Genomic DNA, 24,140 nt, shown 5'->3' with positions numbered 1-24,140 from the left:
TTTCCATTTTAAGCATTTAAACCATTATTTTCTGTTGGATTTATATCCTGATGGCTGACACTTCTCTGACGAAGCACTCCTGTTATATTATACACTGGCTCACATGGAAAGTTGCTTGTCATCTTTTTAGCAAAGAAATGGCCAATGTAAAAACTTTTCCCATTAGAACTGTGTGCCTCCTGATCGGTCGTTTCAATATTATAAAAAAAAAAAACTTGAGCTCAAGTGGAGGTGGTGCTGCCATGGCAGTGCTTTTCCTCACAGGCAGTGGCTCTTCAAGCTGTCCGTCAAACGGAGATCTCATATGTAGTCCCGCCCACTCCTGTGACCTTTTTGACATTGGCGTGTCTGCTGGGGGTTCCAGAAGGAGTCCCTAGATGGCAGTCACGTGCTTGGCCCTTTAGTTGCCCGTTGACTTTACCTTGACAGAGGTCCTCTCTATGTGGAGAAAATATCAAAAAACAGGAAGACATATTTGAAGCGCTTGCTTTCCAGCTGTATGGTGAACTGTTATCCTTATCTATCCTTCTTTAGAAAGGAAGAGATTCAAACATTCTACATGGACTGAAATGTTACAAATGAGTTCATGAAGAAGAGGACAGTATTAAAGAGTTATGGAAGGGATTGTATAATAATAATAATACAGGACTCAAAAATAAGGAGTCAGATTAGGGCCAGTTGACAAACAGGCACTTGTCGGCAAATTATGCCTTGCAAAGATTTTTTTTTTTTTTTAATTAAAATCTTTTTTACAATACTGTGTTTTCTTTTCTTTTTGCTATGTAATGCATATTATTATTATTATTATTATTATTTTTTACAATTAGTGTAATGAAAAAATATATGAATATTATTTCTAGTTAAAAAAAAATATCTAACAAACATCGCTAAAATAAAAACGGATGATTCTTTTTGATTGGATCTCTAAAAATGTTGGCATGGAAAGTAGAAAACAAACAATTCCTTTCTGTTGAGCCCTGTAATAAATCATAATTTTAAAGACAATCATGCAGTCTGGTATTAGTCATTATTAAAATAATCAAGTCAAAGAAAAGTACAGTGTGTAAAATTATTAAAAAGCATTATCTAAGCATAAAAAGCAAACAGATCAAGAAAAGATAAATGTATATCAAATCATAATTACTTTATATTACACTGAATTCTGACACCATTTATGAGATTACAATGATGCAATAAAATGTAGAGTATGCCAGAAGTACATAACATGCAAAGTGTTAAATATAATCTAATGAATGAACAAGCAGGGCAGAAATGAAAATATGAGGAAAAGCAAAAACATGACATTTATTTGGCTAACAGATATGTAAATCACAGCATTTTTGTTTTCATCTCATAATCGTATATATATTCTAAATCACAATAATGACAAAATTCAAGTACAAAAAAGCAGTACTCAGAAACGAACAGATAAACATAACACAATGGAAATCTCTTTTCTGAAGTCTCTCGACCCGTCCGTTTCTGACTGGTTTAAAGTGGATGCTCTGTGTCATACCTTGTACCAAGATGTGGCGAGTCCGCCCTCTCCAGGGCGCTAATGAAGGTGACCTTCTGATGTGTGTATGTCGGGGAACGGGGCACAGCTGTTGGGGAGTGGTGTGTTTGGCGCACCGGAGAGCGATACTGGCGCTCGGCTGTCCGGCTCACACCGCCTGCATCAGTGTGGAGGGACGTCGTTGAAGTCCTCGGCGCTCTGGAGAGCGAGGATGCAGAGGAATGCAGAACGGGTGTTCGGGGAGCGTATCCCACCACTCCGACTCCCATCAAGTTATCCCGAGAGCCGCACACTGGAGGAGTGGGCTCTCGAGATCCGGTGCCTCGTGGGAGTCCGTAGGCGGCTCCGCTGCAGGTGTCAAATACACCCGAATCATTGGCGTACGCTTGAGCGTGCCGATGCATGAGTTTCTCCCTCTCCTCCAGCTCCTTCCTCTCCTGGATGGAAGCCATGATGGTTTTGGAGAGGTTGTCGTAGCGGACGGGCGAGGGATCTCGGTCTCTTGAGAGCGGCGACTGCCGCCCGTACATCACTCCGACATGCACAGGACTATAGGATGGGGGGCCGATGTGCCGCTGAAGCTCGGGCCCTCGTACATGGCACATTTTAGTGGGCAGGTAAGGTGAATGAAAACCCATAGAGGGCACTCCTGGGTGAGCAGCGCACTCGCCCACAGACGGCGTTACGCTGTGGGTCAGTAAGCTGTCGTAGGACAGGCTGCTGTTGCGGCCCGATAACATCCCAGGCGAGAAGACTCCTTTGTGAGGGGTGGAAGTGACCGTTTCTGGTTTGCTGACACCCAGTGGCATCTGGTCGGCCCCGTTCACGGCCTGCTTCAGACTGAATAAACGAGACGTCGTGCTGAAGGAGTCCAGCTGGAAGGGCGAGGACTGGTATGTTCGGTGAAGAGGAGCGCTGCGGTAGTCTGGCATATCCAGATTCGGCTCGGAGCGGTAATCGTGACCTCGCTCCTCCAAAACGGCAGAGGGCTTACCGTTCTCAGACATCACGATCTGTAATCAACAGCATTCAAAAAATTACAGTATTGTTGTACAAAAGTTTGGTGTGCAGGAAAAAAACTATAGTAGCTTAGTGTTTTTGAACCATACTATAGTGAAGTGTATTATACTGTATATATTGTAGTATTTATAACACTTTGTTTATGAATGCTACAGCATATTGTAGTATTAACTATACTGAACTGATAAACTGTAATGAATACTGTAGTATACTTTAAATATACTGTAGTGTTTTGTAGTATAATATACTGGATAGTTGTAGAAAAGTTTATTTGTATCACTATAGTTGTTATATTACCATGGCAACTATAGAATTACCACAACAAATGATTTCAAGTACTTTACTATAGTATGGTTCAAAACACTTTAGTATTTACTATGAATTACTATAGTATTTTTTTCAAGAAATTAATTCAGCAAGGATGCATTCAATTGATCAAATGCATGACAATCAAGACAATGTTAGAGGAGATTTGTTAAATAAATGCTGTTTTTTTTAATACAATTTTTTAAAATAGTTTTGTTTATTTTTTTATTTATCAAAGAATCCCAAACACTGACACACAAGAAAACAAAGTTTCTTGTGGATTCAATCAGCATATTAGAATGATTTCTGAAGATCATGTGACACTGAAGACTGGAGGAATGATGCTGAAAATTCTGTTTTGCTTTCACAGAAATCCATTTCATTATAAAATATATAATAGTTATTATTGTAACTGGTAATATTATTTCACAATATTACTGTTTTGACTGTATTTTTGATTAAATAAATGCAAAACTTATCGTACAGACCCAAACAGTGTATATTATAATAATGCATGACTCCAGAAATCAATGTTTTAGTCTGTGGCACCCACCTTCTCTCCGGTGACGTGATAGTGCACTTTAGGCATGGTGCCGAAGTAAGGTCTGTATTTGTACATGGCTGGGGTAGATGGACTGGTTGGTTTGCCGGACAGGGAACTCTCTAGAAAATGAGGCACAAATGAAATGCATGACTCAGCAGTGCTGCAATATGATGCAACACAAGATGGCAGTAGAAGTGCAGTTAAGAAAAATACAATTCAACAACCTGCTAAGGTGCCACTGAAGACACAGGCTTTGAATAATGTTTATGTTACTTGCCTTCGCTGGAGGTGAGCTGACTCTTCAGCTGGTTGTAGCGATCTGCTTTGGGCGGCAGAGGAGGTTGTGTATCTACACTTTTATCATCCACACCATCCAGGCTGGTCTTAGACTAAAGCACAAGAAAATTCCTTTTATTCTGGGAATCTTGATTTAGGCAGAAACACCACATTATTAAAACTGTCCCTTTTAAAGACGGGGACACCATTTAGTTGGGACATACAATTTAAGTTTTTATTGAAATCTGAATAATGAGCCTGTATTGTTGGGGTTAACTAAAGGTACTTAGTTCAATCAACGCCATTGAAATTCCAGGTTGTGTGCGGATGGAATTAAAAGCTTTTGCGGACTCACTTTGCTTTGGAGGATGCTACTATGGATACCATTATCACTGACTTTTACACGGACGTGTCGGTAAGAGAGGTCAGGACGGAGGAACGGTGGATTCAGAGTGATGGGAAGTTTCTTCCTGGGATCAGTGATGTACCTGTAGAACAGAAACAGCTGACATGATGCATGCAATTTTATTTTTATTTTTAGAAAAAGTAAGTTCATGAGTCAGACTTAGTGTGTAGCACAACCCCATGTAGGTTATCAAATGCTTAAAAAAATTGACAAAATGACAACTGTGTCATCATTTACTCATGTTCATGTTGATTCAAATCCACACGACTGCTATTTCGATCTATTTACTTTATTATTATTATTTCAAAAGAAATTATTACTTTTATTCAGCAAGGATGCATTCTATTGATCAAAAGTGACCGACATTTTATATTGTTCTATTTAAAACAATTACCCTGAAAAAATATGCATTATATTTTTAAGAAGCACAATCATTTTCAATATTAACAATAATACGAGATGTATTCTGAGCACCTAATCAACCTATTAGAATGATCATTGATTGCTTTTCTCCTTTTTTTATTTTTAACTATTCCTATTCCTATAATTCTGATTCAAGGAATGATTTAAATAATCTTGCGGAAAAAAAGTTTACAGCAACTTTCTGTTGTTCTGCTTTGGCCTCACAAAGGTTGCCCTCTATTGTTTCTGAAGATGCCTTCACTAGTATTAACAAGAGATTAACCTTGGCTCTGATCTGTGTTTATACGGCAATTACTTTCTCTTTCCATTGTTTCACAACCTGATTCAGATCTTCAGTACTGTACGCTTTTCCTGCTCGGTGTGTCATAAAACAGGCCAGGAAAACAGGACACAATCTACCTTCCTATGGAGCCCTGTTCTTCCCAAACCCCTCCAGACTGTCTCCTGTGATAAACAACCTCTTTTTCACCTCTGTCTGCTGTTTAGAAGTATCTCAGTAATTGTTAAAGGATGTTATATTTCAAACCATATTTTCTTCTTGAAGCTTTGAGTTCACACACACACACACACACACACACACTTGAACGGAAACCACAAAACCAGTCACAAGGAACCATTTTTTGAAAATGTAGATTTATACATCATCTGAAAGCTAAAAGCTATAAGCTTTCCATTGAGGTATGGTCTGTTATGGTAGAAGGACAATATTTGGTTGAGATACATCTATTTGGAAATCTGGAATATTGAAATACTGAGAAAATCGCCTTTAATAAATTTTTATATAAAATGCAATTTATTCCTCTTATGGCAATGGTTAAGTTTGAGCAGCCATTATTATGGATTTCAGTGTCACATGATCCTTCATATACAATGCTGATTTGCACCCCACCCCCCAAAACATTTAATAAAATAAAATCTTATTATCAGTGTTGAAAACTGTTATGCTGCTTCATATTTGTTTTTGCATACTGAGATTCTTTTATTTTTATTTTTTCAAAATTCAAGATTAGAAAGATCAAAATAACACCACATTTATTTGAAACTGATTAATGAATGAATGAATGAATGAATGAATGAATTAATATTACTTTTGCTCAAGACAGAGTAATATCATATCATAGGTCTTTTGTAGCATTTGCCGAAGCGTAATGTTCACTGAATCCAAATGTAAATGTTTTGCAAATGTAAAATAACCCAATCTAATGTAAATTCAAGTGAAATGAAACCGTCTGTTCCAAAGTGAGTGAAATATAACCAGCTGTCAGGGTGTCACGACTCACTTGCACACATTTCTGGTATGTGTGTGTTTGTGTGACTATCACGGATTCTAAACATGAATATATATGTGTGTGTGTGTGTGTGCTTTACCTAGCAGCAAGTGGACTACATAAGACGTGTTTCACATTACCACAGCAACCCCGAGTGAATGGATTCACTCCCCCTCTGAACTTTCCTGTCACCTGAGAACATAGAGAGAGAGAGAGAGAGGGAGAGAGGGAGAGAGAGAGAGGAATCCTACTTTGAGCAAACTGAAGAGAGTTGAAAACAACTGTCCTTGACCCATAGGACCATAATGAACCGCGATGAAAATACCAGGCTTGGTAACAGATGTCGTGCACAAACAACAGAAGGCAATCAAGTTGGATAGACATCAAGGTGATTCTGAGTGGGTGTGCAACATGTGAGCACAGCTCTGCCTCTACAAGTGTGCGTGTTGTTACACAAACCAGATTAACATATTAAGTGGTGTGTAATTTGGTTCACCTGTTCGTTTGTGGTTCGTCCTCTGGTTACCAGAACCATGTGGAACCCAGTGAGGCCCATAACAGGGATGAAAAACAGGCCAGTCACACACATAACCACAAGACTGGACAGAAGGAAGGTCAAGGAGCCTGTCGTGATTCAATTTCTGAGAAATGCTTCACGAAGATACAGCTAATTAGAATCCTATAGATTTTTGATGCATATGTAAGTAGTGCAGGATTTTGAGCCAATGTGATCTCGCTGTGGGTGGGGCCTCCCCGTCATAAATATAAGATTAAAAGAAAACGAAAAATTGAAATGTAAAAAATAAAGGTACCCAGAAATATTTAAAAGAAACAACAAAAAAAGTAAAACTTAATAAAAAAATCTGAGATAAAATAAATTATAAATATTAGATATGATACTAAAATAAATTTAGAAATGTTGCCTTTGCAATTAACCGAAATAAGTTAAAGTACTAACATTTCTAAATATAAAAATGACAAAAAAACTAAAGCGCAAAGTTTTGCTAAAACTACAAATATAAAAATAAAATGTTCGGTAAAGATAATATAGTTTAGTTTATGTTAATTCAGAGTGCATTAACTGTTAACAAGCACAAGTGTTGATCTTAATAATGCATTAGTAAATGATGAAATCAACATTAACTGAGATAAGTAAGTGATGAAGAACTATTGTTCATTCTTCGTTCATGTTTACTAAAGTAGTTAACTAATCTAAATTCAGTCCAGTTTTATTGTGTTAATATTTCGCAAAATGTGGTTAATTTATTTGCATGTGTTCTTTAAAATTTCAGTATCATTAAAATAATTGCATTAAATCAAAAAGTTACTTTATGTTATTTAATAAAATAATAAATAATCGTTCCAAAGCATTTTCGGTTTCGGCCCAGAATTCTCATTTCGGTGCATCTCGAGTTATTTCTGAGCAGGAGCTGTGGAAGGATACGTCACAGTCGTGTGAAGCGCACTCAGCGTCTCAAGGTGATGTAAGACGAACAGTAGACCGAAGGAAAACACTCCCACCATGTGAACACTTAGAGACAGCAGGAACAAGAAGAAATATCGGTAATTCCTCCGGCCAATGCAGTTGTTCACCCATGGACAGTGGTGGTCAAACTCCTACAGTGAGAAGACAAGTGTGTGTGAGAACAGCATTGTGGTCGTTTATTTTCACGCAGGAATTCTGCTCTGTGTTTTATGCGCCTCACCTCCACACAGTTGTCACACACACTGCAGTGTGAGCAGCGCGGAGGTCTGTAGAAGTGGCACGTGGCACACCACTTCATCCGCACCTGAATCCCCTTTATCTCCACGTTTTTATACAGCGGAGCTCGGAAGTCATCGTCTTTGTCTTCGTCCTCATCCGCTGGGAAACAGACATGCATCATCGGCGTTGTTTGTGACAAGCAGTTTTCTGCACATTCTAATCATGGACCTACTGTTGTGTTTCCAGACATCTGAAACAGAGAAACCTACACAACAACGGGATCATACCTCGGGGAAAGACTCCAGGGTCCATGAAGGTGGCCATGCTGAAGTTGGCCAACACGAAGAGGAAGACGATGCCATTGTACAGAAGCACAGCAGGTGAGATGGCCTTGGTTAACCAGGGACACCTGAGAGCACGCAAGAGAAACACAAGAAAGATTAATATTTACAATGCTACAGCTCTAATGACCCGTTTTCAGCCTGTGAAATTTTCTAAAAAAAAAAATCAGAACAACATTTGTGTTCACCCCTGCAATATTTTAATTTATTTTTCCTAACAGAGAGATTCATGCAAACTCGTGAACATTATTGCTGAATAAATTAAAATCAAATGTGTGCAGTTGATATAGTGACAGACTGAATAAGCTGCAAATTTTGGGATATATTTGACTGATAACTATGAATGCCGATTAACAGAAATATAAATTTCCCCTTGGGTCAGTAAAAAAAAAAAAAAAAATATATATATATATATATATATATATATATATATATATATATATATATATATATATATATATATATATATATATATATATTATTAAATTATCGCTACAAAAAAATAGCATTTTTCAAAAATGAAATGACAACAGCACTAATAACTGCAACGATCTAAAAATAATAGTTTTTCACAAATGAAATGACAACAAAATAATATATCTATATTAAAATATGATATAAATCTATAACATATTATATATAATAAATTAATATAATAATAAAAAATAATAGTAAATATGTAATACAATTTTATATATATACATATATATATACATATATAAAATAATTAAGATAGTATATATAAATATATACTATAAATATATAATATAAAATAAATAAATATATAATATAAATATATACATATATAAATAATTAAGAAATATTTAAGATAGGTTAACAGGCAGAGCCAAGCATATATATATATATATATATATATATATATATATATATATATATATATATATATATATATATATATATATGTGCACTTCTAAATTTGCACTCCTATTAGAGTCTATTGCATTTCTTGTAGTCTCGCGGAACAGGACTTTTTCTGGCCAAGAACCGCCCACCCAGACAGGAGGACACCATCTGATAGACATGCAAAGTGACCAAGCACATTTATTTTAGTTCCTGCATGTCATTTAGAGCTAGATAAATCTATAATGCATTCAAAATATGACCACTTTGTGACCATCATAATGAAGCAACAAGCCACACAAGGTCATGCTTTACAGTGATTTTACCAGATGTATTTCATAAAGCCAGCACTGTTCAACAAATAAGTGCATTTAATCATAGTAACAATTACGATAATGAAAATACTGTTTAAAGTAAAGTAATACAGTCCATTTGGCTAACTGCAGACATTATATATATTGGCTATACCAAAGCAGCTTTGAACACACCTCATCCAATCAGATTTAAAGCTAAAATGATCCACGACTCTCTAACTCATGCTCCGTCTGCACCAGAAGAAGGTGAAGTCTGTGATTCAACACACTCTTTCCATTCAGTTCTTTGTTTTCTTCCTTTTAATCAGAGATGGCAGACCAGAGAATACAAAGCAGTAATGAAGAATGATAAAGAGGCCTCAGACACAACAGAACAGAGTAAAACCGATGGCAACTACTCCTTCATGTGCAATTCAATCCCAAACAGACGACCTCAGAATCAATCCATGCTGTGGGCGAAGAAATAAATGCCAGTTTTATCGGCCGGATGAACATCTCCTTGGGGGTAAACAAGAACGTCAGGGAAATTAGGGAATAAGTTCACTGCCTGTGAAATGCAATAAGCCTTGATCTCTAAGCGTCTTGCTTGTGATGTGCTACAAAACAAGCTTTAAAACACTTTTTTCTCACTACGGGAAGTAGATAATTTACTGTGAAATCACCAGTGTAAGCTTAATCGTGAAAACTTCTTGTCAACGTAGTCCATAGTTAGTTACAATAATTCTTTATTTCGATCTTGTGGTTTTTTTGGGAAAAACTGTAGGGGGCGTTTTCCCCCGTTCTTCTTACTGCTTTAATAAAACGGTTACCACACAATACAAATATTAAAACCAAAAATGCATGTATTGTAATTTGTTTAAAGTAAATTCATTGATAGTATTCAAAATAACGATAACAACTTTTTGTTGAACGATATATTGCCCCAGAAATAATTGCAATAATCAATATTATTGTCATTTTAAAGACCATTTCATGCAACTGAATATAAAATCATAATGTTACAGCATAATAATGCAAGAAAGCCTTCACACTTCCAAATGACAATGAACTTTGAATTTTTGAGAATTTTTAGATTGTGGAAATTAAGTATCCAAATATTAGATATCTTAAAAACCTCAATAAATAGTAAATAAACTTTTTATTTTATTTTATAAAAAGTGCAAAGTAAATAGTAGAAAACAGAAAAATGCACAACAAACTAGAATGGAGATTTTTCATGTACAGATTCTTTTCTTTTCTCTGTAAATAAAGGGTGCACGCTAATGTTGGAAAACACAATTACTACTCAGCAGTCAGACGTCTGTACTGTATGCACAAAGGCACAGATCCCTAAAAAAGATCAAATCTGCAGTTGAAACTTTTTTTAGCTGAAGCATGTTATAAATTTGAACAAGCTGCTGATGACTACACCACATTTTCTACGAAAAGCTGCAAAAGGCACAGGCGCAAGTAGATTGTACAAAACATGGTGACACTTACATTTTTAAGTAAATATAATGGGCAATATATTTTGTCACCAAAAATGATTGAGGTCATGTACATATATTGCACGATAAGTTGATATATTGATTATTGCGACAGGTCTAGATGGACATGCAGTACCATCCCTGAAACAGAAAATGAATGAACGTAGTAAAAGGCCCGACAGTGTTTTATTTCTGGCTGGATGTACATTATCCATTGACAACAAGTCAACAAATTCATCAATTTGCAAGTCTGTTTCCTCTTCTACGTATATAATTGTTGGGAGTATAAACGTTAAAGTATGCATTTAAACAACATGACTAAAAGTACTTCATGAAACAATCTATGCTTAATTTCTTCATGCAGATCTACTGTTCTCCATTTAACTAGCTGCCCCTTTAAATCTAGCAAACCCTGAGTAAGAAGGCTGTATCCTAAATCACTCTTTTAGCATACACAAGCCCCTTATTTTAGTGTAAATTACACTGGCATTTTAACAACCCAAGGGCTGAGCTGGAGGGGTGTATATAAGGTTTAATTTAGGCCATTCCCTGCAGTGTGTCTAACGCCTCGCTGCTACAAATATTAGCATATCTGTGCCAGAGGCAGTCGCTCCAAGGAGCCATCTATCTGTGAGGATTATAATATGCTGACGAGATCAATATAGATAAAAGAAACAACCCTGTCAACAACAGCTTTAGGGAGCACAAGGCTTTTAAACCAGCGCTGGTTAATTCATAACACTCTGATTGTGAGATAAACAAAAAATACATTCAAACATGCTAAAAAACATGAAGAGAAAGACATCACAACCCCAACAAATCTAGTTATTTAATAGATGGAGCAGTGATTAGAATATAAATTATCAAACCTAACAGAAAAGCTATTTATTAGTGGCCCCTTGATACGACACTAACAGCTGTAAAATAAATTAACATAATAAAAAAGTAAAAAATAATTTTAAATAACTGAATAATTATTAAATTATTAAATAAATAAATCTGGCACAGAAACTATTTATTAGTGGTGCTGGAGAAGACAATTACCGCAGTTACTATGTAAAAAAAAATTTTTTTCAATAAAAATAAAAATAAATAAATAAATAAATAAATAACAAATAAAAAACAAATAAAATAAAATAAAATAAAATAAAATAAAAACAATAAAAACATGCAACATCAACGCTTGGTATGTTTGTTTTGCAAATTTTTTTGTCCTCATATTTACTGCACCTATGCCATCTTATGCCTGCAGAGATAAGGTAGTTGAATTCACACACCTCTATTTTCGTTTTTCACCCCTTTCACTTCACTGCTTAAATTATTTCAAAGCACTATGGGCCAATTAGCGAACCACAGGAGGCCTGTATCTATAATAAACAATGCTTCATTAATCAACGTGTGTGAAATCTACATGATTTATAATGGAGCAGGGCAGGCCAGAAAAAAGGAAGATGGTGATGGGCTTGAACACAGGAGATCATTAATCATCAGACAGAAGCTTACTGAGGGAATGTTGAGGCGCTAATGTTGTGTGGTGAACAGATCCACCCTGGAGCTTCTGACAACAGAGAAATGAAACACCTTATTCATTAGAAGGACTTCCTGTACAACCGCCGTGAAAGAAAAATGTTTGCCCTACATTTTCCTCATTAGAATCTTATGAAAGTACATGAGCACTTCTGACAGCAAGGTAGTTTGTGCATTTGGCGTGTGTGAGTATACACACTGGGTCCAAAATGAACACTTGATGAGATTCAGATAGAAGTAAAATTTTGATATTTTTTTAGGATTTGCAAGTTAAACGGTTTCACCCAATTCAACCAAAAATTACAATTTGCTGAAAATGAATTCAACCTTAGGCCATCCAAGATGTAGATAAATTGGTTTGTTAATAGGAAGCGTTTATAGTAACAGATTTGGAGAAATGTAGCATTATCGTACATCACTTGCTCACCAATGAATCCTCTGCAGTGAATGGGTGCCATCAGAATGAGAGTCCAAACAGCTGATATATACATCACAATGATCCAAAAGTATTCAACAGATTTCCAAAAGCTGCATGTTTTAAATAAACAATTCCATCATCAAGCTGTTTTCAACTTCAAACCATTGTTTCTGGTTAAAATATGAGTCCTCTATCCATGATATTGCTTTCTCCAGTGAAAAAGTATCAGGAGCAAAATATGCACAGATCAAGTTTACAAGCAGAAACGGTCTAAAACAGATACTATCCCCCAATTTCTAATCCAAGTTTGTTTGAGACGGTGAGCTTGGTTTGGTTTCCCCTTATCAGCCTCGATAGTATTTTCCAACTCATTCTCTGAGTCCCACAGGATCTCACAATATTCCTCCAAAACCTCCAACAAAACACATTCACACACAAACACACACCGATAACTAAATAACCTTTCATGCCGCTTACAATTACAGGACTGATTTAGCTATGAAAAAGCCTCACCGGATTTAATTGGGTCCCCAAAATCAAGCATTCAAGACATTAAAATCTCTAAAGGAAAAGACCAGATCTGTGGTCAGTGCACATGATCAGGACATGTAAGAGCTGTTCGCTCATAGGGACTCTAAAATGAGTCATGCACCAATCCCATATGCCCTCTTTCACTCCTACAATACTGTCTACACTCCTTTCTTTCTATGACCCCAAACTAATCTACGCTTGGGGTCAGTCAAATTTTGATAGAGCTCTCTTATGATGATAAATTCTGCAAACATTTCTTATTATTATCAGTGTTGAAAACGATTGTGTAGCTTAATATTTTAGAGAAACTTTATGCTCATTTAAAAAATTGTTCCTGATCCCAAGCGATTTTAATGATAGTGAGTTTATATACAGTATGTGCATCTAACATCTCAAAAACTATTTGAACAAACACTGATATCCAAAGGTACATCTTAATTGTAAAATTTGTTTTGATTGAAGAACTCATTTTTCTTACAGTGCATCTTCTCTGAGATTCTGAATACACAACAAGATGCAGTGAGAAACACAAGCACAGATCAATCCCATATTAACCTGCCGGCAGTCTCAACTCAGATTAAAGCATCAGTCAAAACACAGCCAAAGGGAGAAACGCTATCACAGATACAGCTGTGTGTGAACTCAAGTCCAAACTTACTACCAGCATAATCTCACCCATCTAAAAACAACATGCACAAGACCACATGCTACTCCATGGGTATTATGGGATGTGATCCACATCAAAGAGATTATCTTCAGCGCTAGCCCTTTAAACAATTTAATTTTGAGAGTGAAAAGCAGCATAAATAAAAGCCTCACCAAGCCCCGCCGGTCTATGAATCACGCTCTGAAAGCACAACAGAAGAGATGACATCTCGCTCTTTCCTCATATAGATCTGCTTAAAACAGTAGTATACCCCCAACAACAGCAGCTTAAACGGATCTGAGCTAAACAGAGGGCTAACCTTGAACACCAAGCGATCTAGAGCGAGATAAATACCACCGGGTCAGATTTAGGCCTGAGGGAATCTATCCCCAAACATCTTCAAAAATGTTCACCGAAGCCTCTGTAAATACTCTGATGCCGTCATATCCTTATAGACTCTAAGCAGGTTTATACATACACCCACAGGTGTGCCGCACAAACACACAAACGGCTAAGTTGTGTCCTGACAGTGCATATCTGCGTGGCAGTTGTTGGCTAACCTCATACGCATTCCTTACCACATGTATTTTAAGGCCAGACTGCAGCTGCTGAGGTTACATGCGTGGCAAAAAAACAGACAGCCAAGTCCAGGCCAAACACGCTGTTCTTTTGGGCTTTTCTAGCCTGATAAAAAAGTATCACCATTTCCATAATGTTTTCAACATTGATGATAATACGAAATGTTTTCTGAGCACCAAATCAGCATACTGGAATGATTTCTGAAGGATCATGTGACACTGAATACTGGGAGTTATGATGATGAAAATTCAGCTTTATAAATTACGTTTTAAAATATATTTAAATAGAAAAAAAGTTTAAATTGTAGTAATGTTACATTTTTACAGTATTTTTAAACAAATAAATGCAGCCTTTGGTGAATGTTAGAGATTTATTTATTTATTTTTTTATTTTTTCAAAAGCATTACAGATTTTTACCTCAAACTTTTGAATGGTAGTGTTTTTTTTTTTAAATCACATAATTCATATTTTTCAGGCTTGTCTTTATTCTTAAGCTCAACTAGTTGAAAACTGTGTCTTTGAAGGCACCGACTGTCTTTAGAAACGTTTTGGTGTCATTTTAATTTAATCATTCCTATAATGCCTGATGAAGTTGCATTTTTGAGCTGAGCACTGTTTTGATTACAGCCATTACCGGGGAAACCACTATTTCTGATGCTCTTTAAGCGCCTCCTGCTGGCAAAGAATGGATGTACATTTTCAATCAGCATGTCTGCTGTTTTATATACAGTACAGACCAAAAGTTTGGACACACCTTCTCATTCAAAGAGTTTTCTTTATTTTCATGACTATGAAAATTGTAGAGTCACACTGAAGGCCACAAGGGCTATTTGACCAAGAAGGAGAGTGATGGGGTGCTGCGCCAGATGACCTGGCCTCCACAGTCACCGGACCTGAACCCAATCGAGATGGTTTAGGGGTGAGCTGGACCGCAGACAGAAGGCAAAAGGGCCAACAAGTGCTAAGCATCTCTCGGGGAACTCCAAGACTGTTGGAAGACCATTTCAGGTGACTACCTCTTGAAGCTCATCAAGAGAATGCCAAGAGTGTGCAAAGCAGTAATCAAAGCAAAAGGTGGCTACTTTGAAGAACCTACAATATGACATATTTTCAGTTGTTTCACACTTTTTTGTTATGTATATAATTCCACATGTGTTAATTCATAGTTTTGATGCCTTCAGTGTGAATCTACAATTTTCATAGTCATGAAAATAACGAAAACTCTTTGAATGAGAAGGTGTGTCCAAACATTTGGTCTGTACTGTATATCGTATATTTCCCCCAGGGCAAGTGTCGCCAAACATTGAGTGTAAGCCAGTGGGAAACACTGACACTTGGTTGACACCAAAAGTAACCTGCTCTGTCTTGTCTGTTGGCGTGTTTTTAGTGTCCTCTTTGCTCCACGTAGTTGTTTCACTGTGTGAGAGCACTGTAGCTTGTCGGATATAGCAACAGTAGAGGGCGGGTCTATGTGAAGGGTCAACTGTTTTTGTCAATAAACACTTTCTAGCAAAACAGTTGATTGAATGTTTCAATCACTCAATCCATAACACACAAAAAAGAAACTCACACGCATGCCAGTTACTGGTGTCAGAACAGGTCACTGAAGAAATCTGAACAAATATCTCTGGTGCACTGATTGAAAAGATAAGTAAACGGCACATATCCAAATCCTCAGCACACATGACACACCAGAGATAAGAATAAAGCCCCATCCATTCTTGTGACACCTGGGCATTTAGATTGGCTTGGAGAATGACCCAGATGGAGTAGCTGCCAAGTACTGGGACTTAATATCTCCTTTCTCCTTGGCCTTAAGAGACACCCTATTTATTTGTGTGTCTTCTACACACCTTTACACACAAACACGAATGTGTAGACACACGCATCTATCTTCAAACATGTCGGTGAATGGTTCCAAGCGACTGGAAAATTGTCCTCAGCCATTTTCTAGCCACTTCCTGAACGGAAATACAGACAGAATGAGTCTAAGTGAAAGAGGGGAAAAATCTGAACCGTCAAGCATTGTTTACTCAACTGCTGCTTAGTGTCAGACTCAATACAGCTGGGTGTTTGTTAAGAGAAGATAAGGTCTAGGAGACAAAGACCAGCATTTCTATAAACCTGTCCAACAGAATGAAGGAGGTCAAAAGTCACTGATCTGATGTGTTCACCACATCTCACATAACAAACACTATCTAGACATACTTTAGTGCCCATGTGGTACACACACACGGTGTTATATATTCATTTCTTAACCCTTTTTTCCATCAGGATGTTATAAAAGCAACATTTGGACATGCACATGAGCACCAGCTTATTGTGTCAAGTGTGTGTAAACCACAATGCCACAGCTCTAATATTAAATATGGCTATTGTTTGGCTCTGAGTAGGTCTGTTTCTGGACCAGTTAACGCAGAGTTACACAACCATGTTTTGGTGTAGCAGATCTCTCCTTTCCTTCTGATTTACTGCTTTAGCTACTTATTAAAAATCATTGTGAGCATGTCCGGTGGAAAACAGCAAGATATCCTGACACTGACTATGCATCTGGAACACCAATCTAGCAGAACAGTACATCCTTTGATAAATATGGCTGTAATGTTGACAATACAATGTTCACATAGGAACAAAAACATGCACGAACGCACTATGAATTAAAAAAGATAGCAAGGTCAAAACAAACTCATGATGACAGCTTGGTAATATTACCTTCCTGTCTGTCTGCTCAGACTGATCACATGCAGACAAGCTTCCAAATTAAATGGGACAATGCAGTTGATGTTTCTGTATGTAATAAAAAAGACTGCAGAAAGATATGAACTGTGAGGGCCTGCATTATCAAAGCAGAGCCTCAGAACAATGAGGAGCTTTCACAGACAATGAACTACAGAGGGAGGGGGCAGACAGAGATTGTGTGAGTTTGTGAATATGTCTATATGAAACAAAAGGAAAAAGCCTATATATCAAACTTGATCTAACTTGATTGCGTAATTGTAGAATGGAAACGCTTTAATGAATAATGAACTCAATAACAGATGTATAGAATGATATAAATGAATAATAGAGCATAAGTATTGTCAAACAATAAGACTCGATGTGCTGGCCACGTGCTCAGAATCAGACAGATAAAAAACCTAACGCAAAGTGGCTTTTCTAGGAACAATGATATGACAAATATTTGGTGTGTTAAATTCAATGTCAGATGTAAGATATAGTGTAAATAGTGTTTTAAGAGAGTGTTGGCCTGGTTCCTTGTTAAACTGATTACTGTGTGTGTGTCTGGGCCAAAACCCACATGAAGCCATCTGGACAGAGACAGAAAGATGGACTGAGTGGTTTAGAAAGAGGGCAAACAGTCATGTGTGTGTGTGTGTGCTCAACCAAGCCTGTATTCTTAAAGATGCATTCACAATTTTTAATTCATTTTCACAGGAAGATGTGCAAGTCGTCTTTGAATGATAGTGATTAAAGTATTGTATGAGCAGAAATAAAGTTATTAAATGGTGTCCAGCTTGACATTTGATCTCAATATGACGGTGTTTACACAACTTTTTTATGTAAATGATGTTTAGATATTTGTCAAAAGTACTAGTCAGTTCTTTGTGTATAAAACCGGTCTGAGAGGAAAACAATTAATGCATGCATCTGTAATGAAAAGCGTTTCTGAAAGTCTGCATTATGGTATATTTCTTTTTCTAACTCTATGAGTGGTGCATCAACAGTCTAGCAATGCATCTAAGATGCTCAAATAAGCACAGGTTACAAAACTAAGCACGGCCGATGGAGCTCTGAGTAGGCGTTCCGACTTACTGTACGAATGTGTGGCACAACTTCTGGCACAAGCCTGAAAAAAACAGCTATATGATTATAAATAGCTCACCACACGTGCCCGTTCAGACACACACGGTCAAGTCAAGTGTTGGCATTTCAGCGCGCTACAACAAATGTGTGAAACTCAGAACCTCCAAAATATAAGACGCCACTACCCAAACTAGCATTAGATTTCAAGAATGACTCATTTTAGCCCCTTCAGGACTGTATCAGTGGCCATACCCAAACATTCAAACACATGCACATCATCTGGCGTGAGTAATTGGCCACAGCCACTTTATGAAGCTTTTTAATGTTCAAAAATACCTCCCCATATGTGCGCTTGCCTTTTACTATGAGGACATGCAGTCTCTCTCTCCTTCAGCCAATAACCCCCATACTGTTTACACACACACAGCGAGAGAGAAAGAAAGAGAGAGAGAGAGAGAGGACACCTCCTTATACCCAGAATAACCCTTTGCTTCCTGTTAATCTCCACTGAACAGGTGCTGCTATTTACAGCACACAAATCCATACGCTCCAACAGAGGAATGAGGGATATAGAGATAGAGATGGTGAATGAGATGAACAAAGCAGAAGACGGAAAGTCTTATAACAAAGATGAAAAGAGAGGGAGATCTCTCTATCCAGTCCAGCCTCCTTGGCATTAATCTGTGTACTGCAAATTAGGGCTGTCAACTTTAGTCGTTTAGTCGACTAATCGGTCGATGCCGTCTTGGTCGACTGACATTCTCATTAGTCGACCAGTTGCATATTTTTTTTTTTCACCAATAAAGAAATTTTCATTCCTTTATTAGCAGTTATATATTACTGTATTCTAAATATAATTAGCCTATGTTTTATCCCAAACTTAAATATTTTAATTTAGGCTATTTTATAACAGCGCCACAGTTTAGCGCACCGCGTGAACACTCGGGAACTGCACCTGTGGCTGGCTGCACTGCTGCTTCGCGCTCAGTAAGGAATATAGGGAGTTTTGCTGTATTCATTCAGTTAGAACGCAACTTGTTTTGGCTTTAGTCGACAAAATTTCCAAGAAATCTAAATCTTTTGTCTGGCTGCATTTACAAAAAAAGACAAGACTGTGGAGTGCAAGCTGTGCGGCCTAAAGCTAACTTACCAACTTACCATAGCTCAACGACCAATATGACCTATCACCTAAAAGCAGTAAGCGAGATATAAATGTGTCAGACAGCCTGCTATATCTAATGTCGAAAAGAATATACAGCCTGTATAAATGAGAGCTTTTGTTAGGATTTTTCATTATTTGGCATTTTTAGCAGCTGTAAGCATTTCTTTGGTTGACTACTGCCCTACTGCAAATGGAACAGAATCAAGCAGAAAGTGTCGAATAAAAGAGAAGAAAAGAAAAGCAGTCACTTTGTGCAATAATTTGATTCCTCGAAGCATGTCTGAATGTTTATAGGTCTTACAGACGGATGGATCGAGTGATAGATAGACAGACAGACCGATTGGACAGAACAAAAGAAAGGTGGAAAGAAAGCTAGAACGACAGATGGAAGGCTAAAAAGGTAAAACATCAGAGAGAGTGCTAGAACAATACATAGCACAGATAGCATGGCATGGCACAGAAATCACATATAAATAGGAATAGTATCTTTATACCACAACAAATTTAATGAAGTTTATATTTTTTAAAACTGCATGGCCACATCAGTCGATTTTACACAGGAGATCTTACAAGGTTTCTAAGCACTAAAGGCTATTGTATTCAACAATCCAGAAATCCTTGATCTGAATGACTCAGAGAGTGTGAGTATTATGCAAGATAGATCATCTGAATGTACAGACTTATGAGGGCAGTTATTTGTAATAACTGAAGGAAAAACTAGATTTTACATTCCCTTGCACCAAATTTCACCAGATGTTATAAGGGCTTTGCCATCGTGTTGCTAAATTCTGACTGAGAGGTTTTCAGCATGTTGCTAGGTGGTCGGATGGTTGTTTTTTTATCAAAAAACCTAATATGCAACCCCAAGTATGAGCAATAATTATATATATATAGGCCACATGCATATGTAAAAATCTGCCAGAACATATTAATAATCATATTTAATTAGAAGAACATCTAAGACACAGCAAGTTTCCTTTAAAGTTTTTGGTTTGGGTTTTAATTTGCATCTAAATCAATGCTGCCAAGATCTGATTTCGCATACTGTACCCATTAAACAAAGCATGAATGTGCAAGGTGTTCTAACAATGTATAACGAAAGCATAAATAGCACAAAAACGCCTAGTGCAATTAGTGCAGCATGCAGACTGACATAGGGAGAGCGAATAAAACCCAGAGAAGGAACAGATGAGTCTCTCTAGGACCGAAATTTCCTCTCCATCTATCTAATCTACTCATTAAGAAGTGTCCGAGACATTTCCCCACACAAGAATGGAAGGAAATCAGTTTGGCTGCCGCGGTAATGACCGCTCTTCGGTCTCAAAGAGGAACTGCCTTTGTTCCAGCAGAAGACGCTGATAGACGGGAGAGAGCAAGACCGATTGTTTACTCTGGCACTTCGGAAATCACCTCCTCTCTCTTTATATGAGATTGATCGACATCTCACCAAGAACAATGACAACAGCTCAAACGTTAGTCAACTGAAATTAAAGGAATAGCTCACCAAGAAATGAAAATGTGCTGAAAATGCACTCAAACTCAGGACATTCAAGATGTGAATTAATTAGTTTCTTCACTGAAAGCTGTAGCATTGCATCACTTGCTCGTCACCAGTGGATTCTGTGCAGTGAATGGGTGCCGTCAGAATGAGAGTCCAAACAACTGATAAAAACATCAAAGTAATCCACACATCTCTAGTCCATCAATTAACAACTTGTGAAGCAAAAAGCTGTGTGATGTTTTTAACTTCAAACCATTGCTTTAAGCTAAAATAAGAGTCCTTATTTTTTTTCCTTATAACACACAGTTTTTCACTTCACAAGACATTATTGATGGATTGCAGTTGTTTGAATTATTTGAGGATCATTATATGATGTATTTATCAGCTGTTTAGGCTCTCATTCTGACGGCACCCATTCACTGCAGAGGATCAGAGGTCAAATGGCAGTACAACACATTTTGAAATGCCACATGGGAAACATTCGGACATTGTAGTAAAAGGTCTAGCACTTTATTCTGGAGCCCAAATATATCGTATAGCACATTTTTAATCATAATTTCAGTCCAATCATCTTTCTTTCAAGAGCTGCATATTATCAGATGAGCAATATGAGAGGAACTGCTAGAGCGGTATTCAAGATTCCTTAACAAACGACAATATATTAGCATAATTAAGAGCTATATTTAGCTAAGCTTTAACCAGGGATGAGATACAATCTCAGGAATCGAATCACTCTTTTGATGTATTAATACCTCAGACTCGCTCTCCTCGTGGGTTTGCTTCAGTTCCACAGCTCTGACGGTGCTTTACTTAAAAGTAAATCTTAAGTCTCTTAGTGAACAGTTTTCCTCCACAAGTAACAGCATGCAAAAACCAACCTTATTAACTGCTTTTTGTAATCATCTAAATTCCCAATTAATTCCGGCATCAATAATGAAGTAATGGTCATGATCTATCTTATATATATATATATATATATATATATATATATATATATATATATATATATATATATATATATATATATATATATATAATTATATAATTTTATAAGCTATATATATATATATATATATATTATTATTACTATTAATTTTTTTTTTTTTGGTGTGACTTTAAAAATGTTGTAAATGAAACTGGTTTTGAATAACAAAATGTATTTCTAACCAGTCTCTAATTAATGAGTTGTTAAGTTGTTTGTAAACAGTAGTTAATTAGTTAATATGTTAATATGAGGAGACAGATTTTTTTTTTTTGTTTCTGAAATAATTATCTTATGCTTACCAAGGCTACATTTAGTTAATCAAAAAAATACCTTGCATTTTTAGGTATATTTTAATTTGTAACATATTTCCTGTGATGAAAAAGCTGAATTTTCAGCATCATTACTCCAGCCTTCAGTTTCACATGATACTTCGGAAATCATTCTAATATGCTGATCTGGTCTTCAAGAAACGAATTATTTGTAACTGTATTAAAATAAAAATACATAAATATTTCTAAAATATCTATATTTTTTCTGTATTCTTTAATAATCTATGTCTCACAGACAAATTCAGAATTAGACCATGGATATAAAAATACATCATTGATAAAGTTATATTACGAATAATAAAATAATACTCCGGTTTTAAAATGTAAAACTTCAGGGTTGTGCCTGCAGTTCACAAAAAAGACACCTTTGTGGAGTAAAAACGGGAATAAAAGCAGGATGATGGAATTGCAGACGTATTCCACGGAGAGGGACAGACAGAAAAGTTCCCATGAGAAAAGTTAAAGGAGTCAAGGAAGAGATGCTCTGCTTTCTCTCCCCACAGATGCACGCAAATATAGGACACCGAATCTGAGCACGCTCTCTGCGTTTGTTCGACAGACTGTCAGTGAATGCTGAGCACCAGCAGAATGACTGCACACAGCAACATCAGGGAGATCGACAGGCTGCACTTTCTCTACAGCTTTCACAGAAAGTTTCAGGAGTTGAAAACTTCACTATCCACCTGCTGTAAAACTTTAACAGTCCTCTTTAATTCAATATATTGCACATTAACCAAAGCACAACAGAAGAAAAAGAGGAACACATAGGTTTACATTAAAATCAGGCAAAGCTTAATGTGATGGTTTAATTAGCTGTTTGGACTCTTATTCTGATGGCACCCATTCACTGCAGAGCATCCATTGGTGAGCGAGTGATGTAAAGCTAAATTGCCAAATTTGTTCCAATGAAGAAGTTAACTTTTTTTTTTTTTGTCATTTTTGGTTCTCTTGTACAATTTGTCCCCCAGCAGGTCATTGTTAAACATAGGTTTACATAAAAATCTTGCAAAGTTGGCATAAATCTGCAGCCACAAACCTCAAAAATCATCAGGAATTTCAAGCACCACTCATTCACCTTTGTACATTTGGTCTAATTCAATTCTGTTTTCAGTAAAAATCAATATGGAAAATGCATTCATTATACAGTACAATGTGTCCTATTTTTTTAACTGTGTAGTGGGGTACTTTTACCTCCATTGAACATACTATACCATATTGTATCAAACAAATAATAAAATAATAATTATTATTATTATTAAATTGTATAAAAAAGCCATTTAAGATGGAAAACATAGGTTTCAAATAAAAGCTGTTTTTCAAACTCTGCTCATCCCAGAATTTTTTTTTTCATTATATATATTTTTTTTACAATATTTCACAATATTACTGTTTTTACTGCATTTTTTAGCTTAAGAATCTCCTTTGAAAAAATATATTTTACTGACTTTAGACATTTGGATGGTGGTGTGTGCATGCTAAAAATCATACAGTGATGTGATTGAAATGAACATTCATGTAGTGTTTAAGGATGCCACATAACATCTCTGTATTACGCTTTCATTTTAGGCACAGTGAACACACTTTAATATATAACACTGGCAATATTCTTCATCACAGCCTACTTGAATGAACTTCTCAGATAACTACACTACTCATGTTGTGTGAATGGGCATAAGAGTCTCATTCATTCTGAGGAACTCTTTCGTTGCAGCTGGTGGAGCTGACGAAGGGATTTGCGTGGATCGTGGGACTCTGAGAACAATCCCTCCTCTGCACGGACACAATGGGAGGCACAGATTACTGATGCACAATAGAGCTAACATGCATTGTTCAATGAAAATCTGCCAGCCCAATTCCCACACTACATGTGGCCTGGTCCAACCGCAGTTCGCAAAACACCAAAAACTGCTGATCATGTCATTTTTTCATCAGATGAAAAATGCAACTCACCGGTTTGTTGTTTATTATGACCTAGTTTTTGAAGTGTTTACCCAAAAATGAAAACGTACTCGCCCTCAGGCCATCCAACTGTGTAGATTTGTTTGTTTCTTCATCTTTTTCTTCATCTGAACAGATTTGGAGAAACTTAGCATTGCATCTCTTCCTCACCAATGGATGCTCTGCAGTGAATGGGTGCCGTCAGATAAGGGCTTGTCCAAAACAGACTACAAGTGTGTGTAAAACCTAATAGGTCACAATTACAGTGTAGTAA

General features: G+C 36.7%; 1 protein-coding gene across 1 annotated transcript in view; it reads right to left on the bottom strand.

Moving 5' to 3' along the window:
* LOC132141603 (palmitoyltransferase ZDHHC8B) overlaps positions 1 to 24,140 on the bottom strand; it is a 47,053-nt gene continuing 22,913 nt past the window's right edge. The window contains exons 2-11 of the mRNA XM_059551275.1: positions 7,752 to 7,873; positions 7,466 to 7,623; positions 7,204 to 7,376; positions 6,256 to 6,358; positions 5,860 to 5,951; positions 4,018 to 4,150; positions 3,660 to 3,775; positions 3,396 to 3,501; positions 1,517 to 2,529; positions 1 to 438 (exon numbers count right to left, since the gene is read on the bottom strand). Coding sequence (XP_059407258.1) covers positions 288 to 438; positions 1,517 to 2,529; positions 3,396 to 3,501; positions 3,660 to 3,775; positions 4,018 to 4,150; positions 5,860 to 5,951; positions 6,256 to 6,358; positions 7,204 to 7,376; positions 7,466 to 7,623; positions 7,752 to 7,873 — 2,167 coding nt within the window. The 3' untranslated portion in view covers positions 1 to 287. The remainder of the gene's footprint in view (positions 439 to 1,516; positions 2,530 to 3,395; positions 3,502 to 3,659; positions 3,776 to 4,017; positions 4,151 to 5,859; positions 5,952 to 6,255; positions 6,359 to 7,203; positions 7,377 to 7,465; positions 7,624 to 7,751; positions 7,874 to 24,140) is intronic.

The sequence above is a fragment of the Carassius carassius genome, chromosome 5 (assembly GCF_963082965.1).
Source record: "Carassius carassius chromosome 5, fCarCar2.1, whole genome shotgun sequence".
Lineage (NCBI taxonomy): Eukaryota > Metazoa > Chordata > Actinopteri > Cypriniformes > Cyprinidae > Carassius > Carassius carassius.
This window is presented reverse-complemented; position numbering and strand designations above follow the sequence as displayed.